Source organism: Lathamus discolor, chromosome 1 (assembly GCF_037157495.1).
Source record: "Lathamus discolor isolate bLatDis1 chromosome 1, bLatDis1.hap1, whole genome shotgun sequence".
NCBI classification, from domain to species: domain Eukaryota; kingdom Metazoa; phylum Chordata; class Aves; order Psittaciformes; family Psittacidae; genus Lathamus; species Lathamus discolor.
In genome coordinates, this window is record NC_088884.1 from 4,716,670 (window position 1) to 4,738,539 (window position 21,870).

The following is a 21,870-nucleotide window of genomic DNA, read 5'->3' on the forward strand; positions in this document are numbered from 1 at the left end:
AGTCTCTGAGGACCTTCACTGTGCCCCAGCAGGAACCATACGGATGCCCTGTCCTGTTGTAGATGTGGTTTTCCTCCTCACTCCTATTCTTACAACTCTCATTAAATCAATATGTAAATTCTTCACTAAGTAGTAGCAAACCCACACATGTAATCCCCTTGAAAAACAAACATCCTGAGCTTACAGCTGACAACAGGGAGTTCCCACAAGCCTGGAATCTATTCGGCTGTGCTAAGTAATTGCAGCTCCATTTAATGCTTGGAAGGGTGGTTTTGTGGGAATAACTGCTGTTGTGTTGTTTCCCAGTCTCGGCACTGAAGAGGAAACCATGGTCCTGTACGTATCACACATGAGGTTAGCTAATGGATCACAATGTAGGTGCTAACCATGCTTTGCCCTATGGATTCCCACCACTGCACTCTGTCCCACTGCAAAAGTAGTGACAGGGTTACTTGGAACTGGACAAAACCAGCCTGCAGAGACCATAACAACTTTGCCTCTGAGCTGCTGTGAGACTGCAGGCATCTCATTTCACTTCTTCGTGCCTCAGTTTCCTTTCCCACCTCTTCCTTTTCCTGTCTGCTCTCACTGACATAGAAGCTGTTATTATGGCTGTTATAACAGGGACACCCTTTCTCTGTTTCTGCAATGTCTGGCTAAGACTCAGCCTAAAACTACTCTTGTGCAAATGGTAAGTACAAGCACTTTGGAAGGAAGCTTTTGTGATATAGTTTAGTTTAGGTTTAAATTAATGCCCTGGGAAAAAAAAAGCCTTCAGAAACACTTTCCTTTAGAGGAGATTCTGAGGTTTTTCCCCCCTTAAATGCACTAATAATTCAGAGTAACTGAAATGTGAAGCACTTCTTTGCACGCAGAATTCTCTAGCCTCAGTTCCTGCAATTCACCCTGCTGCCTGGAGTGGTCTGATGGGTGCTACCTACACAGACAACACACTGCTGCTGATAGATGTGCTGCTGGGATGTGCTGATAGAGTGATGCAAACCCTTCTTGGTGACAAGGACTTTTCCTCTGCTGTGCCCCAAGCAGCAGCTGGACAGTGATGTCTCATGTGGATGTGGTCAGTTTGTCTGTTGCTCATCTATAGGTACCCAAACACTTGCTAAGCGATATCAGGCTGAAGTCTATTGCTAAAGCTGTCAGAGTTTCATTTTACTCCATTTCCTTTTTGAAACACAGTTTTTTACTTCCATTTCATGCTCCTCATTAAGCTGAGACTTCCAGGAAGGTTTTTGCTTTCCACAAGCCTTATATTGGCACAGTGGTCTTCATATCCCAGAAAACCTGCTAGCTGTCTCATTCTTTGGTGGGTGACAAAAGTTTAGCCCTTTGGAGCATGGCAGGAGTTTCACTAGCTCTGGGCATGCAATCCTAGTTCTGCTTTCCTTTCTGATGAATGGAATGGGGGGCACAGGGATGGCTGAGAGAAGGGGAAACAGCAGGAAATGATGGAGGTACACATAGGATAAGGAGGCTGATAAGAGCATGCCCAGGTGCCAAGCTTCTGGGATGACAGAGGATAAAAGCCTTATCCCTGCTTTGTGGGGAGAGATTATGCGCAGCACTGGCTGCTGGGGGAAGCAGGATACAAGGAGAAAGGAGGTATAGGGTTCTGACCTCCTCTGCTCTGTCTCATTGCTGTGAGAGTGGTGAATCATGAAAAAAGGCAGTTTCAGTAGTCCTCACCACCATGTCCCCTTTCCACCTCCAAAAGGACCTGTCTCTGCTTGCATCAGTTCAGCTTTTCAAGAGCAGGGTCAGTGAAAAGCATCCATGAATTTTTTATCTCCAGCTTGCCTTCAGCTGAGGTGTCTTGGGTCAAGTTTCCTGTCCTTTGGGGTACAAGATGAGGCTGATGTGTTAAACCATGCACACCTGTGTCAAGGCAGGTCATTGGCCCTATGGCATCTGGCATCCTTCATTAAAGATTTACCCTTTGCAACAGCAGTGCAAAAGACAGTATCATAATGTAACAGTTGTAAGATAAGGGGAGCATTGTAGTGGGGAGCAGACATGGGAGAGGGAAAAGGGATTTTCCCCTCTTGCTTTAAGCTAAGCTAAAACTTAGAGGGGAGGTTTAGGTTAGATATAAGGCCGAAGCTCTTCCCTGTGAGGGTGCTGAGGTGCTGGCACAGGGTGCCCATAGAAGCTGTGGCTGCCCCATCCCTAGCAGTGTTCAAGGCCAGGTTGGACACAGGGACTTGGAGCAAGCTGCTCTAGTGTGAGGTGTCCCTGCCCGTGGCAGGGGCTGGAACTGGATGAGGTTTAAGGTCCCTTCAACCCAAACTAGTATGGGATTCTATGATTCTAATGTGGAAACTGGAGTGTCCATCAGCTGCTACTTCTCCCAGCGTGTGGGAGGAGAGCAGGGGTATGAGACAGGGGAAGGAGGAAGGCTGCATTTGTCGCTGCTTGGGGAAAAACTTCAGCTTTGAACATACATGCTGAAAAGAAACACCATGCCAGCAAGGAAAGGAAGGAAAGAAAAGAAAGGAAGGAAAGGAAAGAAAGGAAAGGAAGGAAGGTGGTCTATCTGGGATCTACTTCCCACCACACTTCCCCAGCCCAGCCCATGGGCATAACAATGAAGCCAGGCCCAAAATGTCAACATAAGCCGACTCTCTGGAGCACTAGGGAAACACTAGAGCATGTACAGTGGATGGTGGGAAAGCCTGAGTTTGGGAAAGGGCTCCTATGGTGTAGATGTGACGTAGAAATGCTTTGAGCACTTACATGGGATCCAGTCTCATGCTTCCCAACCACTTGAATTCCCTCTCCCTGACTGTAGTTTCAGGAAGCAGCAGTCACAGCCTGGAACATTTTTTATTTCTTTATTTTTTTTTTAATAAACTTTATTCTATATTACAAATAAGGTTTTTTTTCCTTTTTTTTTCTTTTTTTTTTTTTTTTGTTCTGGACTGCAAAATAGGAATGCCTTATATTTACATACACAGGTATACAATTAATTATAACAAAGGTACAGAAGCTTTGCCTTTACCAAGTAACAATGGGATTCCAATTTAAATAGTATAGATTTTATTTCTTTCTTTCTTTTAACTAGGATCAATTCAAAAGAAAATCAAACCAACAACAACAACATAAGAAAAAGGATCCCAACCTCCTTTCTAATGCTGTCTTGACATCTCTTTGAGGCTGTTAGTTAACACTGTAGTGAAAGGATATGTTTTTACATTGGTTTTTGTATTCAAGGTGGAAGCTTTAGCAAAAGAGAGAATGAGACTTCTGGGCTCCTGTGTATGTCCAAGACACAGGGTCAGACACTAGGAAGGGGTCTGTCTTGTGACCAGTTGCCTCTCATCTTGATTCCTTGGGGAAAACACTGGGAGCATTTAGCTAGCACCTAATCTCTGCTTCCTTACCCCACCCTGGGCTGTAAAGTGGGTTTTCTCCAGGCACTGGAGAAAGAGCAGCATAGAAAGGTTAAATAACACCAAGTTTTTCTTAAGATACTTCAGGAAGGTCTGCAAGCTTGGACATGTGCCTTGATTTCTCCAACTGGCTCTCATGTCTCAGTCTATCTGAAAGTGAGCAGCAACCTCTCCTACTGAGAAATGCTGCCTTCAGAGTCAAGGAGACACATCAGAGCGCACCAACAAGAGAAGGGGATGCTGAAAGAGCCTAAATGTCCTGGTTTCCCCTTTGTTTCCCACACCCAGGTTTGCTTTCCTGAGCTTCCCTGCACTCTGCTCTCTGCTGCCAGCATCTTTGAGGTGATCTGTTTCCAAGCAGAAAGAATTTCTTGAGGTAAAACTCCATTTTTAGAACAGAAGATTAACACAAAACAAAAGAGCGCCAATGGACAATGACGACGACAACAGAAATCACACACATGACAGGTTGGTTAGACTTAAGCAGCTCTATATCCTTGCTGGGGTGTGGGGGTTGGTGGTTTTATTTGTTCCAAGTGTAAATATATATTCTTTTTCTGACCTCTTTCTGCAGATTAATTCTTTGCTGTGTCCCCTTGGATCCTTCTCTAACAGCGTAGTGAACTGAGCCATCCCAAAGAAAAGGTGGTTGACAAGCTCTATTTTCAAAGCATTCTACACAAAGTAGTTATGCTCTGTAAGACAACTCAACTTTTGGGGCGAAAGGGGCATTGCACAGTGGAAGAAGTGAGGGAAAACTGCAGGACTCCATGGACCAAATGATACTTTGAAACGGGAACAGCATTGGATGCAAATAGGGAAAACTCAGGTTGTGAATGGCCAGGAGGCTGAAGTTCACACCATGATGTTGAGGTTCACTTGCTTCACTAGTTGCCAGCTCCACAGCATACCATGTTCGGATGGCCATAGCTATCCGAGACTTCCACTTGCCCTCTTCTACTCATCAGATGCATGCAGCAAATTGTCCTGGCATTGTCTAGTGGAAGGTGTTCCTGCCCATGGCAGGGGGTTGTAACTACATGATCTTAAGGTCCTTTCCAACCCTAACTATTCTATGATTCTATGGTCACTGAGGCTATGCCAATGACTCTATCTATCGACTGTCATGGTGAGGAATCTGCCACCATAGAAACAGAGTCTACAGTGATTGTGCAAATGATCATAGCTCCCTAGTCTGGAGAAACCGAAAATGGATTTTACCCTCTTCTTTAAGCCAAGCTTAAACTTAAACAGGGGAGATTTAGGTTGGATATAAAGAAGAAGCTCTTCACTGTGAGTGTGGTGAGGCACTGGCACAGGGTGCCCAGAGAAGCTGTCAAGGCCAGGTTGGATGGGGCTTGGAGCAACCTGCTCTAGTTGAAGGTGTCCCTGCCCATGGCAGGGTTTGGAACTGGATGAGCCTTAATGTCCCTTTCAACCCAAACCATTCTATGATTCATTGTCATGATTGCAGTGTTTGAGAAATACCCATAAAGACCAGCCTATCATCTGGCATATTTTGGATATTAGGAGCCTGTCTATTGACTTCTAGGGATTTTGGCTCCAATTCTCTCCATGAGGCTTGAAAACCAGCATGGAATACCACCTATTGGTCATTTTTTTGTGTCAAGTGTGGAAAGGGAGGTGGGAAGAAACAAATCAAAGGAAGAGGAAAAGAACGTATCCATGTTGTAGTAGGGCTCATTCTTCTGCTTGTGTCTTTGCTTTTTATTGTATTCTACATGCACTTAAAAAATAGTTAGCTGAACAGTTGAGGCTGGGAAGAAGATGCCAAGACCTCTCATAGACTGGGGGATGCTGGGACAATGGTTGTAAATGGGGAGGGCACTGAAGGATACAGTGGAGGAAGCCCACGCATTTACATCACAATTCTGGCACATTTTCCACACAAAACCCAAAACCAGCTCAAACACCAAATAAAGAAAAACAAAACTAAGGAGGAGATGAAAGCAAAATAGAGATTTTCTTTCAAATCCTGGGAATGGGGGAAAGAAGAGGGCGGAGAGAAAACAGAAATGCCTAACGGGGAAATTGGGAAGGGTTAAGATACCAATCTCATGGAGCTTCCCATTTCCCCATAGTGTTTCATTCTCAGTGTCTCTGAGGTGTTCAAGTTTTTTCTTGAAAAAACACAGAAAAATATATATTACAGATGGAAAACTCCGTACCAGCAAGAAGAAATAAAATAATCACAATGGAAAACAACCATCATAAACAGAAAAACACAGACCTGAAAACATCGAAACGAAACACGGTGAGTCTCGAATTTCCCCTGTGATGTTCCTCTGACTCCAGTAACAGGATTACACCAGTTCACTTTGATACTTCCTTTTGTTTAAAACAGCTTCTTCATCCTTTCATGTGCGCATGTCCAGGCAGTACAGCCCATCACTCATAACCCCTTCCCTCCAAGCCAGCTATTCGTCCTTAGACTCCTACCATCCAGGTGTGAGTACAAGGCATGACAATAGGGTCCATATTTCTTTTTTGTGGCACTTTGTTTGTCAAAACCTTTGGTTTCTTCCTTTTTTTTTTTTATTTTTATTTTTCCTTTTTTTTTATGTACTTATAAAAATATTGTGTTTGTGTTGTTGTTGTCATTTTCTTACTGCTGGCTCTGGTGGGACTTTTCACCCCACTTTCACAGCCATCATCAGTGGATCTGGAACATGCGCCGACGTTACTTGAACGCATCAACAAAACCAATGGTAGAACCAACCAAACTCCCCCAAATCATCCCCAATGCGCAGGCCTCTTATAAATGCTGAGATGTTCATAAGGTGCATGATGAGTCCATCAGCTCAGCACTCAAACAGAAAGCAAGCAAAACTAAAGAGGAAAGAATGCACACGTGCACACAGATACACACACACGCTCACGCACACATAAAATAACTAGAATCAAGAGAGAAATATCTGGGGTTTTAAAACCAAGACGTGTCCCTACATTTGCTGTTTCAGTATGAACCTTGTGATATTCTCTCCACAGACACATCCAGTTTGGGACTGCTGTTATGTAACTGGTTTTAGAAAGACTTGCCTACACGTGTATCTGCTTGGCTGAACAAAACCTGCTTGCTGACTGACTCCTGTTTGCACCACATCCCCTATTAAATGCACCCATCTGTCACTCTCAAAGAGGTTCTGGTTTGCTAGTAAGATGCATGAATAAAAACCAATGCACTCGTTCTGTAATCAATTTACACACCCTGTCTTTACCCCTTCCTCCCTCCAGGTGCAAAATAGATCCAGGCTGTAGCTCTGTGGATGGTGTGGGATGGATGTGAGCTTATTCTCCGTGGCATCAAGCCACTCTTCCATCTGCCAGTGAGCTCTGTTCATTTCTGATTAGACAAATGCAGACCCAGCTCTTGCCTCCATGGTGTACAAGATGCAAGGTTCTTCAGACCTTGAGGGTCTCCTCGTAAGCTGAACCATGGTGTTATCCAGGCTAGCAGCTGTATGAACAAAGCAGTCAAACATAGAAAAGACACAGGAGCTCACACCTCTTTGGCTGGCCATGAAACAGGTAGAGATGTTGTTCTGGAGGAGCTGAGTAGAAGATAGGACAGTGATCTCTGAAGGGATAGGAAGTGCAAAGAGAGAGCAAATCCTTCCCAGGCAGCAACTGTGCCTTCAGCAAGGCCTGTTGGTTCCAGAAATGGAGAACAGGAGAGGCCAGGAGTTGGCACCAAAAGGCAGATGGGCTTACAGCAGTGCAGAGATCTCCAGAAGACATGCAGTTTGGCTAGGGGTATTTAGGTAGAAGACTTCTCTGCAATGTTTCATTTGGATTTCATCCAAGATTTCCTTCTAAAATGCAGGATGACATTTCCTCTTAGGAGTGGCTTTGAAGGAAGGTTTTTACCGTCAGTCGTATGTACCACCTCACTTCATGGCAAGCCCTTCAGTATCCTTCTGATATTCCACCATGAGAAAACAATAGCTTTGTTCCAGTTGAGGAAACAGAATGGAAAGAACTAACAGCTTTAAAACAAAATCCCTCTGGTTGGTTTTTGAGGCCAAGCTCCTTGCCTGGAACAAAATGAGACTTCTGGATTTTGCTTTCCAAGCTGAGGCGGGGACGAGGGAGATGCTGTGCTGTCCATTGCCAGAAGGAACAGAACCACCACTGAGCAGAGAGAGCATTTTTGCCGCAGCGCTACGACCAACCGGACACAATGGGAAAGACGGAGGGGAACACAGGTCTCTTGGAAAAATAAGAAGAACCATATGAAACACATGGGCAGGGGACTATCGGTCTCCTCCTCTACTCTTGACCCTGCCCCAAAAGAGCAGCTTCACTGCTGTTTGCCCAGGCAGATAAGAGCCACAATGGTCCCACTCTGGCAGGAGCTGTGGCGTATTTTGGGGAGCCTTCGGATTCCTCTCCCAGTGGGTCACTATCAAGAGATAGAGTTGCAATGGCTCTGCAGGAGAGGATCTTGACTTGCTCCTGCCCTCCAGGATCCCTGCAGGCAGGCTGCCTTCCCCTTGGGGAGGCCTTTAGTAATACTGAGTTCATTTCCATGTCCACTCCAGAGGCTACAGCCCCTGGAAGGCAGTTTAAAGCAGCATGAAAGAAGTTACCTCCCAGTTTCGCATCTCCAGAATGATGTGATGGTGAGGGAGGGTTTGAGTAGGGGGGGTTGTGTGTAATAGTCCTTCTCTAGGGCAAAGGCAGAGGGGAAGCTGTGAAAAGAAGAGCTTCACCCAAACATCTTGATGTCCCCAGAGCCAGGATTTCTCTGCAGTCTTTTCTCTTAACCCCTGGGGCTCTGTTGCTTTGTCCATAGATATCGAAAGAGAAAGAAATGAGAGAAAGAGAGAGGAGCACTATTCAGGTGACTCTGCTTACAGCCGATCAAAACTTGCACTTGGTAAAGATGATGATCTTGAGTGAGGCACGACTTGGTTTATCCCTCCCAGGGTGTCCCTGGCAGGACAGTTCTCAGCTGTCTATGCTCATGAGGGTTATGACTTGTTCAAGTTTGTAAGCAAGTTTCTGTTTCCCAGCCTGGTCGTCTTGATCAAGGGCTCCAAGAATCTGGGAAAGAAGAGAAAGAAGTGATAAGGATTGTATCTCTTTTACCCAGAAGGACTGAGTCCAGCATCTTACAGCAGCAAGTGAGGGTTACCTTTCCCTAATGTAGTTCTCAGGCTCAGCTTAGATCATGCAAAGCATGACCGAAGCAGGTCAGTCAGCCAGCAGGGAATTAGGCAGGCAGTTTGGATATGATGCAGACCTCTGGATTGCAACCAAATAAATGGATTGTTGTCATGGAGATGAATTACTTGCTAGCTTCATTCATCACCTTGCCACATCACTTAGCATCCCAGACTGGTTGGAAGGGACCTTAAAGCTCATCCAGTTCCAACCCCCTCCCATGGGCAGGGACCCCTTCCACTGGAGCAGCTTGCTCCAAGCCCCTGTGTCCAACCTGGCTTTGAACACTGCCAGGGATGGGGCAGCCACAGCTTCTCTGGGCACCCTGTGCCACTGCCTCACTACCCTCACAAGGAAGGATTTCTTCCTGACATCTAATCTAAATCTCCCCAAAACCTGTACTTGAGATGCCACAATTGGTCTAACTGCATCTTCAACACACAGAATGAGGTAAGTCACATCTAAGTCGTGTGTCATGCTTGCTGGACCATTCTTGAGTTCTTTAGGGTATCTGAAATAGTACTAGGCACATATGCTCAAATAACTTCTGGTTACATGTGATGAACAGCTCATGAAGGGCTCCTCTGTAGCAAGTGAACATCTGATCATCAACTACTGCAAGCTAATAACAGGATACAAAAATGAAAGGGATCTAGGTGGAAGAGTACTGGGGAGACAAATAATCCCAAACCATCTTTTTCCAGACTCCAGGTCTTTCTTTTCATTCCATACATCTATCATCCCCTTAGCAAAGATGAAGATAGGTATCTGTGATGCATGCTAGGCTCTGGGAATGGGTGTGATGTCCTATGGTCCTGCAGAACTGCTCTTACCTCCTCGCTATACTTGCCAACGTAGGAGTATATCTCTGATAGTGCACTCATGGTGTTGAACTCGTTCATATGCATGCGAGACTGCTCAGCCAGGTATGCATTCATGTCCTGGTCACTGATTGCTGGCATTTTGGCGATGTCTGAATAGTACCTGAGAGAGAGAAATATGGGTGCATTTGAGGGGATGGAGTAGGGAATCAAGAGATTAAAGCCACCAACAATAAAGAGAATCATAGAATCATCATACCATAGAAATAGAATGGTTTGGGTTGGAAAGAACCTTAAAGGTCATCCAGTTTCAACAGCCTGCCATGGGCAGGGGCACCCAAAGGGGCACCACTTAGGACTCACAGGGTTTCTTGGTGCATCAGTGATGTATGTGGTCATGACCTTCTTTTACAGCAAGGAAGATGACTGTTGTATTCACTCAACCCTGTGTTGTATTCACTCAAACCTATTCTGGGCCTGCAGTTCCAAAGAGCATCCTGTAAACCTTCTACATGCCATTCAAAGCAGTAGGCAGTAACTATTCATGCTGTATTCCTTTTTCAGGCCTTCAAGGACTTTGAGCCCTTCCCCTGGTCCCACTGAGAAGTTCCACTGATCTTGCTGCCCATTGGGAGCTCAGGATTTCACACCAGTAGACAAATAAACCTCTTGCATGCTTGCTTGCACTATTCACACTAGTTCACCTCCATCCACTGCTAACATCATCCACCTCCCATATTGAATCCAGTCTATCCCAGCAACTTGTCTGCTGCTCAGCATCAACCTTTTGCTCCAGATTTTAAGCTGTCAGTTTGAGGCAACAGGATTCGACATTCCCATCCCTACTCTGAGTGGGGAAAAACTCCTTTCCTTAGGAGTCAATGCCATTTCCCTTAAGCTCAAGAGGACCCCTTAAGATCACAAGGATCCCTTAAGATCATGAGGATCAAGAGGATAAAGAGGTACATTATCCATAAGATAGAGATCCTACAAAACCATTGTCCATCAGGTTTCATCAGCAGAGTAATATCTCTTTAAAGAAGTTGCTATTTTCCATGATGTCCTTTGTTCCCCCCTGGGTAAGGCAGGTCTTGGAGGACAAGGTTTGCAGAAGGTAATCAGTCACTGTCACTCGCAGCTGTACTCCGCTGTCAACTGGTTAATTAGACACCATCATTTACATTTTTAATTCCTGCAACTTGACATTTTGTGCACAAAGGAAAAAAAAAAAAAAGAACACCACCCCCACCCCCCACCCCCCATCCCCCCCATGGCTGCAGCAATCCACAGTTTTATAATTAGGAGGCAGAGGGGACAGGGAGCCAAATTTGCTGACAGGTGCCCTGCAAACAGCACTGAGACACCGCTGAGATGGAGGCTTGTTTTCACTTCAAATAGGACACTGAAGTGCTCGATGACAAAGATCCGTCAGACAGACAAGTGGGAAAACACTCGCTGTCACAGAGTGGGACAAGCAGCTGCTGAGTCTCTGATGTAAGGAACACAGTGCAAATGTGCGGGGAGGAAATCCCTCCACACAGAAGGCTCTGGTTTTGGTCATTCCCTCCCATACTGATTTATTGAGATGGGTTGTGCCAGTTGTTATCCTGGTTTTGCAGTGGAGTGTGGTGTAACCCTTGAGAGATAAAGGCACAGAAGACAGAGGTCCTTATCCCTTAATTTTTTCCTGCCTGCCTGCTTCCAAAGCTAGGCTCTGGCTCATCATAAAAACTCACGCAAACCTTATTAACTTTGCTGTAACTTCCAGTATGCACAACATCACTGTCCCTGGAGGCCTAGCATCTTATCTTCTGGGCTTAGGACCATCAAAAAGTCCTAATTAAACTCAGTCCCGTGGTCTAAATATTGCCCATTCCATCATCACTCACCACTGAGTGGTCTGGGCTTGATTTTGCTTTACACTCTGCCTAACCCTCAATCCTCAAGTGGATCTGAACTGTTACCTATGAGCAAAGCAGGCATCCAGAAATCCTGTGAGGACTTGGCTTGCAGAACTACATCCACGAGAAGATGGTGATCAGGATGAATACGTATTTCTAGACCTTTGCCGCTCTCAGGAACACTCAAATAGGTCACAGCATCAGCAGCTGGACAAAATCATACCCATGTCAGGAACCAGTAGCATCCATGGCAGTGCTATTGCTGATTCCTCAGATGTAAAGCACATTGCTGGGAAACAAGGAGTCTTATGGCCAAAAAGCAAAGTGTGCTTTGGCACCCAAAGAAAACTACACCCATGTGCAACCAGCACAGTTCATGGACTTGTGGGGAGAAACAGCCTGCAGTGCAGTGAAATACACTGATTTATGGTACTTGAGAAGAGCCCATGGAGAAGAGCCCAGATTCTCATGAATATTGCATAGGTACCCTCCTGCTGGGTGAAATGAAAAGTGAAGGGGATTACATCATAGCAAAAAAGAATGAGGCCAGTGGAGGAAAACAGAGTTCCTGTGCTGTATTTGCTGGTCTGGCTCTGACAACCTGTTGAAATTCTCCTTTTCCTCTCTGGTACAGCTAGTCATCAAATGGTGGCAGGAGAATGGTTATAGGGGTAGGGTGCTTCCAAAAAGTGAAACACGGACACACATATCATCTGCTTCTCCAAGCGTGTCCTGTCTCCCTTTCACCTTATAGCAATGCTCTCCTAAGTCACTCACAAGGGTCTGAAAGCTCATCAGTCCCTTTCCAGCCCCGCAGAGGTATTTTCCCAGCAGAAAAACACTCCCATGACTCATCTGAACAACAAAAAGCAACACATAATGCCCCATAGAGTGAAGGAAGGATGCAGGCATCTGAGTTTCAGGGTTTGGAGGTCTATCCACTCATGACAGACTCTCAAGCTGCGCTTGGGTTCATGGGCCATTACCCACCACTGTACCAAAGCATCTTGGTCTCACTTGGACTCAATTCCCTGGGTATCATACACCTGAGCAGTCATTTCCTATTAGGACAGCAAACCAAGGTATTGTGAAAGTGTGTTCCAGGGATAAAATATAAGAAAAAGAAGGGGGAAAAAGCACATACAACAATCAAACCTAGCTGCTGGTATAAGGAGAAGACATATAATATCCTTCCATCAGAACTCCGCCATGGCCAAATGACTCATTTATACTGAAGTATTTCTAATGAAGCCATCACTGTGCTATCTAAAGAAATGATGAATGTGTATATTAAATCATCCTAATAGGGAGATGACAACATCCCTGCTGTGTCTTTATTTACCTTCTATATGAGCACCGATCCCCAGAGGTACTTAGGGCCTCTCTGCCATTTGCATACCCCAAATGCTTGGTGAAGCTGTCACCAAAGCCCAGAGGGCTTTACATTTTCACTGCCAGCATTTGCAAGGCTGCCTGTGCGCTACTTCCCTTCTCAATTACACCATAGATGAGCTGCAAGGCAATTCAGGGGGAGATGCTCTTTCACCACACTGATCGTGTGAGAAGAGGGCCGCCAGATCTCACTTGAGACATGGACAGAACTTGGATTCGCACTTCCACAGCTCCAGAGGCTGAATGAGCCAGAAGGAGGCCAGGAACACAAGACTTAGCCAGGTTCCCTCTGAATGAGACAGAAAGGTAGCAAAGCACCAAACCTATTTTATCTTGCCTCCAAAGGTTCCAAATTGGGAGTCCAAAGTAGAAGACGATGGCTGCTTGGTCAGATATGCACCACTTGCTGGTCTGGTGCTGTAGGTTTGTTACTTCTTCTGTACTGCAGCTTTGATTATTTCCAGTGGATCCTTTCCCAGCTGTTTCCAGAAGATTCTTGGATGCATATCAAAAGATCCTGCCTTATGTGCTCGAGTTTCCCCTTGAGTTTCCAGGAGGAGCCTGAGTTCTTACCTTAAGGCTGTTCATTCTCTCATGTGTCAAGAAATATGTTCATTAGACTTCAGAAGCAATAAAAACCCTGGGAAACCTGAGTAAATTCACCACCCAGCAACTCAGATAGAGGATGTGAGGATTATTCCTTAGGATGTGGCTTCACAGGTATCATTAACACAGCAACTCACCCCAGCCTGGCTTGAATGGGAGAGCACATGAGAACATCCCCTGACACTGTTGTATGGTGAAGGATTTTGGATGGGACAGTATCTAGTAGTGCTCCCTCTTTTTCTCAAAAGACAGTTGTTCATAATCCTTTCACATCCTCCTCTTTCTTTGGGTTGTCTTTGCTTGCTGTTGTTTTGTTTCCTAAGATAAGCAATAGAACAGTGACGTGGGAATACACTTAACCCTCTGTTTAGCCAGGGATAAATGCCTCTGCCTCCTGTACCAAACAGGAAAACATAGAATCATAGAATAATAGAATGGTTTGGGCTAGAAAGGACCTTAAGGTCATTCAGTTCCAAACCCCTGCCATGGGCAGGGATGCCTCACAGTAGACCATGGCACCCAAGGCTCTTTCCAGCCTGGCCCTGAACACTGCCAGCTCTGGAGCATTTACCAATTCTCTGGGCACCCTGTGCCAGCACCTCACCACCCTCACAGGGAAGAATTTCCTCCTTATATCTAACTTGAACTTCCCCTGTTTCAGTTTTAACCCATCACCCTTTGTCCTGTCACTACAGTCCCTAATGAAGGGTCCCTCCTCAGCATCCCTATAGGCCCCCTTCAGATACTGGAAGGCTGCTCTGAGGTCCCCACGCAGCCTTCTCTTCTCCAGGCTGAACAGCCCCAACTTCCTCAGCCTGTCTTCATACGGGAGGTGCTCCAGTCCCTGATCATCCTCATGGCCTCCTCTGGACTTGTTCCAGCAGTTCCATGTCCTTTTTATGTTGAGGACACCAGAACTGCACACAATGCTCCAGGTGAGGTCTCACAAGAGCAGAGTAGAGGGGCAGGATCACCTCCTTCGACCTGCTGGTCACGCTCCTTTTGATGCAGTCCAGGATATGGTTGGCTTTCTGGGCTGTGAGCGCACAATGAAGCTGGTTCATGTTCAGTTTCTCATCGACCAACACCCCCAAGTCCTTCTCTGAAGGGATGCTCTGAATGCTCCTTAGTGGAGCTGTCTCACAAGAATGAGTGTGCCTGCTGCCACTCAGTAACTCATTAACTCATCAGAAGAGAAAAGCCACATTGCCAGTGCTTCCTCTGCAGTCTGAAATATTCCAGCACTGCTGTGGTTTAGGCAGCTTAGCATGGAGCTAATTGCCTTCCAAAAGATCTTTTTGTCATGGCTGTTGTGCCGTCGCTGGGTTGGGACTGCACTCATTAATAATCATTTTAGCATATGAAAAGCTTGTAACGAATCCATGTGCTGCAGACGGCAGACGCAATTACAGCAATAACATAATTAGGGTTATGCAATAGCCGGCTGTATCCGGACCAGTGAAGGAGGAAGAGATGCATAAAAGGGATGTGAGGGACTACTATAACAGAGAAGGGCTGAAGGAAAGTTTGGGAGCAGCCCCATGGCAAGATCTTTATGGGATGAAGTCTGGCAATGCAAGGACATGCAGTCAGCTCTTCTATTGGCACGGCATGGCAGTACTGTATTACTGGTAGGCATCTTAGCTGCAGTTTGTGTTTTTGCTGAGGTTGCTGAGGCACTGGCACAGGGTGCCCAGAGAAGCTGTGACTGCTCCATCCCTGGCAGTGCTCAAGGCCAGGTTGGACACAGGGGCTTGGAGCAAGCTGCTCTAGTGTGAGGTGACCCTGCCTATGGCAGGGGTTGGAACTGGGTGGGCTTTAAGGTCTTGTCCAACCCAAACCAGTCTCGGATTCTGTGATTCAACTACAGGCAGCTGCAAGACTCTCTTAGCCCAGACAATAGAGATTCAAGGCCAGGCTGTTGGACACTGAATGTTGGCAGTAATAGCATGACAGCTAAGCGAAGGCTACCAGCCCCAAAAATTGCTGAAGACCTGCTCTTCCATAGATTTGCCTTGCAGTGACTGAAGGAACGATTCTGTCTGTGTATGCATCCCCTAATAAGGATAACGATTTTATTTCACATGCGCATGGCTTTTCCTGCTGCTGTTCCTGTTCGTCACAGAATAGAAGGTAGAGGACGGGTGGACAGTACTGAGTCAATGGCTGAAGAGTGAATTGGTGCACAGGTAGTTTCTCTGGGAGAAGAAACCATCCAGCATCGTCTCAGTGCAGAAGATTAGTGGGCCTGAGGCTGTACCCTCTGTGCATGGACACATTTCCATCCCTGTTGAAAACTTCACTAGTAAGAACAGCATATTACTGAGATGAGAAAACATTGGGAGCTTTTTGGAGACTTAAAGTGAAGAAAGACAAATAGTCTTCAGATAACACCAAAAGCTGCAGCAGAGAGGGAATGAGCGGTACCCACTGCCCCTGGGCATGCAATGAGGTGCCATGGGCTTTAGTTACAGCCAGGGAGACTTTGTCTGGCCATCAGGGAAAACACTCTGATGGGAAGGACAGGGAAGTGCAGGAAGGGATTGCCTGAGGAGAGCAGAGGCTCCGCTGCTGTAGGCCTTTAAGAAAGGGGTAGACAAGTATCTGTCAGGAAGACTGTAGACAGAGTTGATCCTGTCCTGAGGCAGGAGCTGCTTGGGTTGACCTCCTGAGGCCCCTTCCAGCACTGCTTTTTATTATCTCTACTGACAACAGCCCCCTAGCTTGACCCTTGGTTTGCTGAACCTTGAGCTTCTTTCTGACAGGGAAGGGAGACACAGAAAACCGCATGTTTTAAAGCAGAGCCAGGATTTGCACCTGCCATTTCATGGTCTCTTTTAAAGCCCTTGGAATCATTCCAGCATTTCTGTTTTAAAACCTCAATAATGTGTAATGTTAGGGTACATGCAGCTTGTAATCTTTATTGTACTAAACTAGTCCAATGTGTCTTTCTTTCCAAAGCTAGCTGCAAAGCGTCCAACAGATACCACAAGCACTGCACTGGAAGAGACCATCTATTGACTACACAGTCCAAAAACCACAGGTTGACAAGCTATGTAGGTTAGATCCCAAATGGGTATAGACCATCTATTTTGTGTACTCCAAACACACTCTCATAACATTTTCTAACAGATTAAGACCTTGGCATCTACAGTCTAATGCCTTTCATAGATTCTCCATGAAAGGAAATAGATCACGGACCCAGGGCCTGGGTACCAGCAGCTAAGTCAGGTAGCATTTCTACCCAGGTTAGCATAATAAACTGCAGATGTTCTAATTCTGAATCCCACAGATCTCGTCACTTTAAACCTCTTTTAGTCCCAAACATGGCAAGCCTATTTTGAAAGGTCTTCATTGGAAGGTTCTCAGGGTGTTAAGAATACTCGCAATGTCTCCATTGACTTTCAGGTTTTCTTTGAGGGGCTATTTTTAATGCATAATAAGCAGCCAAAAGGAGACCAAGTCTCTGCAGGGTTGAGAAAAAAGCACCAGTTCCTCTCCTTGAAGCACTGCAGGTATTTTGGGCACCAGCGTGCAAAGGAAAAACTCTTTGGCTTCTGCTTTTTGTGCTCTGCCCCTTTTCAGTCTCCCACATCCCTGACTCCATGCCAGGCTTTGGTAGGGAAACAGAGTATTGATTGTGATGCAGGCAATTAAATGGTGTTAATGAAGTTCAAACAAGTGTTATCATAAGCTTGGCAGCATGGAGAGAAATGAAAGGTCAGCCACAGCCCTTTGTCATCTTTTCAGTGTGGTGTTGAATGCTAATGAGACAGTCCAATTAGAACAGGCTCCCCTTTGTATTGCTTGGGGATTGCATCAAATGCTCCCAAGTTCTCCAGATTTCTAGGCTCAAAGGGGACATTTGAAGTAAACTTGAAAAGATGCAGATCTGAGGCTGCTCTAATGTAAATTTAGCGAAGCCTATGGAGTTTTACTAACCGAAGTCAGATGAGAATCTGGTCTACCATTCCCATTCTTTTCCTCTTTTTTTTCAATAGCCTCATATAATGATAATTGAAAAGCCTCCACTTTGTTTTAGAACTATAGCCTGACTCTTCATGGCTTCAACAAAAGCCAAATAGCCTGTCCCCATTTCCTGGGTTAATTCTCCTGCCTCAGTCAGGCTTCTTCTTCTGCCCCAGGAAATCCAAGTTGTGGTTGCACTTCCATACTTTTAACCAGTGTGTTTTCCCAGTGAAAGAGCCCTGGGATTTTGAATGCTGAACCTGGTTTTGCACAGAAGGCAGGATTTCTCAGCGGGATTGTTTTAGCAGGCAGCCCACCTCTCCCTCCAATAGTGTTACAAAGCACTGTTGAAATCAAACTCCCAGTTGACTGTGTAGGTGTAGATCATTGGTCAGGCCAGAATCTGCAGCTATTCCCTTTCCAATGTATATTCACAGTCTAAGGAGCAGGAAAACCAACCTTTGACTGGAGGAATGTACCCATGCCTGCTTCTTATGGCATTATGCCTGCGCTGAGTTTTGTAAGTCCCAAAGGCACACTCCACACTGAGAAACCAGAAGTGGCAAAGGGCTGGAGTAACACAGCTGAGCTACCATTGCAACAGACCTGTTAGAAGTCAGAAGCCTGTCTTTATTCCAGAGTGCCTTCAAGTTGGATTACAATCTACTACTGCCTAATTGCCCTCTTATAGTTTCACCTTCATCAAAGAAGTTCATTTGATTTCAGGTTCTTCTGATTTACTCAACCACTTCTTAAACTCCCTGACTGAAGATCTTTTTATCTTATGATTTGCTCTTTGAAGAAGTCTAGTGGTCTTGAAGGATGCCATCTCCAGCTGATACTGACTACAGAAATAGCTCCAACTAGCACTGGAAGCCTTTGGATTTGGAATAACTCCCTCAAAGTAGAGATGCAGAATGGAGAAAAGGAATTCATTAACTCAGGCTTGAACTGAATTTATATTTTATTCATTCTAGACATGTTTTTTCCTTTGATCTACCACAGCATCCTGGTGCCACTGCCTTGAGTCAGTGGAACTAACACACAAGAACATAGGCAGGGCAGAAACTCAAACCATATTCCAAACCCCAAATCCTCCCCTTGGGCTTCTGTGCAAGTTGTCAGATATCAGTGCAGATAACAACCCAGCACAAGCTGGGGACAGAAACCCAGTGCTGTTTACTCACAGGAGGAGGTGTTATGTACCTCATCTGCAAATCCAGTTGTTTGGGAAAACTTCCAGGGAAATGCATCATCTATTGCTGAAGATCACTGGACAAAGAGGATTTAGCTCCCAAAAGTCACAAAATGAAATCAATACCGGAAAAATAAAATGGAAACTGCAGCCATTTGTTCATCCAGAAAGAAACCCTGTTTCCCACCTACGTACCTCAGTTTATCACCCAGATGTACCACCTCCAAAGATAAAAATCAGCAGGGTTCATATGTAAAACAAAGTATTTGTCCACAGAAACCAACCACCCACTGCACACAAGGTTGCTAAAGCATCACTAGAGTATGACTTTGTACTGCTGGTGCAAGCTTGATTTCTAAATGAATCTCAGACATCTCTTTTCCCCTACCCAGGTCAACCCAGCAATCAACCTCAAAACATACTAAGAAACTTGGACACAGTACCAGAAGTAGGTCATAATTAAGCAAGGCATTAAGAGCCTTACAGGTTGCCTAGAAACAACATTTTCAGAGGTGTTTAACCACCTCTAAAAATAATTGTCCAGAAAAATCAGGAAGCATCATTGTAAAAATGTCACCTCATGCTGAGTAGGAGACAGAGCTTTGATCAGCCATGCTCTCCTTCCACAAGGTAAGAGAAAATCAGTCCCACCACAGGAAATAACAGTGGTTGACAGCAGTGTCCTACAGTAGCAGAGGTCTCACACAACCTGCATGACATGGCATCAATAGACAGTGCCTGCTAAGTCATCCAGACAAACCATTGCTTCAAACTGGATGGCATTGCACAGGAATGATCTGTTAGATAAACCCATCTTGCTATTTACAGCGTAGTAATCATTCTCCATCTGTGCAGTTCCCAAACCTGTCAATAACACCAAGTAAAGCGTGGCATATTGGAAAACAAAGCACAGATCAACTTCTGTGAGGCTTGCTTCAGCAGACAAGCTCCTGCTGAATGGAGCGCAAGATGTGCTATCCACTTGTCCTGCGGGAAATCACAGACAAACTGAAGCCCCTGCGTGCTGCAGGAATAGTTGTTTTGGTTGTATTCCCTGTAGAGAAGCTTTGGCAGGCACTGACCTTCAGTGCAGTAGATTGAACAGAACATTGAGCTGTAGCTACAGGTCTTGCAGATGTGGACTAAATGCCTGGAAAGACCTCTGACCTTTCATAAAATACCTGCAGAGCTTCATGCACCAGGCTGTCAATCTTACGGCATCTCTTTCAAAGCACAGAAGGGCTTTCAAGGAAATATACTGGGTTTGGAATAAGGAGAGATAATTCCATGACCCTTGGGATCTAGACAGCGTGAAGACTGTCACAATGATGCTAAGAACAGCAAACCACTTCTGCTCTGTATGGAAAGACTTAGAAGTAAATGTATTTCACAGGGCTCAAAGGCATCACCTCTCCTTCCTTCCTCCCTCTATCACTTCTCAACAGTTTCTCCTCAAGAGAAACAATGACAGCAAACACCTTCAGTTCACACCTCTAATTAAATTTCCATCTCTGCTGTAAGGGTCATGGAAATAAAAGGCTAACAACAAACTTTCTACTTAGGCAATAACCAAAGAGAAAACGCCTCGAAGCAGCTACCAAAAGCAATACTTACGATGACTCCTACCTCCATCCATGAAGCAGGGCCTCATTGCACCACTTGCTTATGGCATTCCTGTTCCTAGAGCTAAACTCACCTTTCCACCCAGTTCTTGTAGCTGGGGATGTCCTTGGCGTAGAGAAGCTTGTTGGAGGGTGAGTCTTTGCCCAGCCGGTGCTCTGAGGTTGAACAGGAGTCCATGAAAGTCTGAGCCACTACAGAGAGGCAGGCATCTGTGATGCTGTTCTTGTGGATGTCAAAGACGAACTGCGGGTTCTTGATCATGTTCACCCAGAACCGTAATGGCAGGCTGCGAGAGAGGTGGGAGAGGTGAGTCAGTCAGTGCATGGTTCACAGGCTTTGTTATTTGTGGTTGCAATGGTAAATGGCAGATTGGAATCAAATATCATGGTGTGGAGATAAGGATTCTGGGATAAGCTCTGATATACAATATATTCCTCCCCTACAGAACTGTGAGGATGGCAATGGAGTCACCTTGGGGTGGCTTTTGTCCCTGTTATCCTTTGAAATCAGACTTTGTCAGTCTTAATGCCATCTTACTGAAGTTTCATATAAATTGATGGGATTGTTGTTGGGGTAATGAAAATTACTCCTAGATTCTCTACAATAAGTTGTAATGTAAAGATACACTTGTTGGCTACTTCATCAAACATTGGAACTGCAAAACTTATGGTGAACTTCTGTCTTTGGGAGACTTAGCTTTTAGCCCTCATAGCAACCCCATGGGAAAACAGGTAATAGAGCTCCCAAGTTGAGACTAGGAGTGTTAATGGTATGCACTCTGTGCTGCGGACACCGTGTACTATCACATTCCACAGCTTAAGTCCAAGTCCAGATATGATCCCAGCATGAGACAGTCATTAAGTGATAGGGAAAACCCTGTTGCCTCAAGTCAAAAAAGGAACTGGGAAATAAGTACTGCAACCTTTGAAATGAAAATGTATCTGCCCTAACCAAGGAAATGTTATTCCAATTGCAATCCAAAGCCTTATTTTCTCTCCTTTTTCTCAAAAAAGCAGTTCATTTGTATGAGATGCCCTGAGGTATCTACCTCCAGCCTTTGCCTCAAGCCTTTTTGTCAGGGCAAATGCATTCATATGATCATGGCCTAGGAAATGAGATGTGTCACTGATCAGAGTGAAACTCTTCTCTGTCTGACAGGTAGATTGTTAAGTCTACCTTCAGTGTTGTTAAGTCTACCTTCAGTGTCTGCACTTTCCCAAGAGGAAGTTATTTTTCAGCTTAACAAATCCACCTGATGCTCACGCTAAGCTCCCCAGTTCCTCAGTTCCTTCCCTTTGCTCCTTGCCCCCATGTGTTCTCAGCATCATAAAGAATTCATCTCCAAGTATGATACATGTTGGGTAACAGCAGACAGTTTAACATGTCTTGACAGAGGGATGACACCACATTTCCCTTCCTAAATCACTGTGTGCTCTCCTGAGCCAGCAAAATCACGGAAGGAATGTAAGGAAAGCCTCACACAGGTAATCCTATCAGCCAAACTCAGACGTGGGAGATGCTGGCAAAGAGCTGATGGAGTCGAGGGTGGGGGGAACATTTCAGGCTGGGGATGGAGGTTCATCAGTTGGGGCTGTTGAGCCTGGAGAAGAGAAGCTGCGTGGAGACCTCAGAGCAGCTTCCAGTGTCTGAAGGGAGCCTGAAAGAATGCTGGAGAGGGACTCTTCATCAGGGACTGTAGTAATAGGACAAGGGGTGACTGGTTCAAACTGAAACAGGGTCAGTTCAGGTTAGGTATAAGGTAGAAGTTC

General features: G+C 45.4%; 1 protein-coding gene across 1 annotated transcript in view; it reads right to left on the reverse strand.

Annotated features, from left to right (window-relative positions):
* Positions 1–2,934: 2,934 nt before the first annotated feature.
* PLXNA4 (plexin A4) overlaps positions 2,935–21,870 on the reverse strand; it is a 450,672-nt gene continuing 431,736 nt past the window's right edge. The window contains exons 29-31 of the mRNA XM_065672631.1: positions 20,175–20,387; positions 9,428–9,578; positions 2,935–8,474 (exon numbers count right to left, since the gene is read on the reverse strand). Coding sequence (XP_065528703.1) covers positions 8,379–8,474; positions 9,428–9,578; positions 20,175–20,387 — 460 coding nt within the window. The 3' untranslated portion in view covers positions 2,935–8,378. The remainder of the gene's footprint in view (positions 8,475–9,427; positions 9,579–20,174; positions 20,388–21,870) is intronic.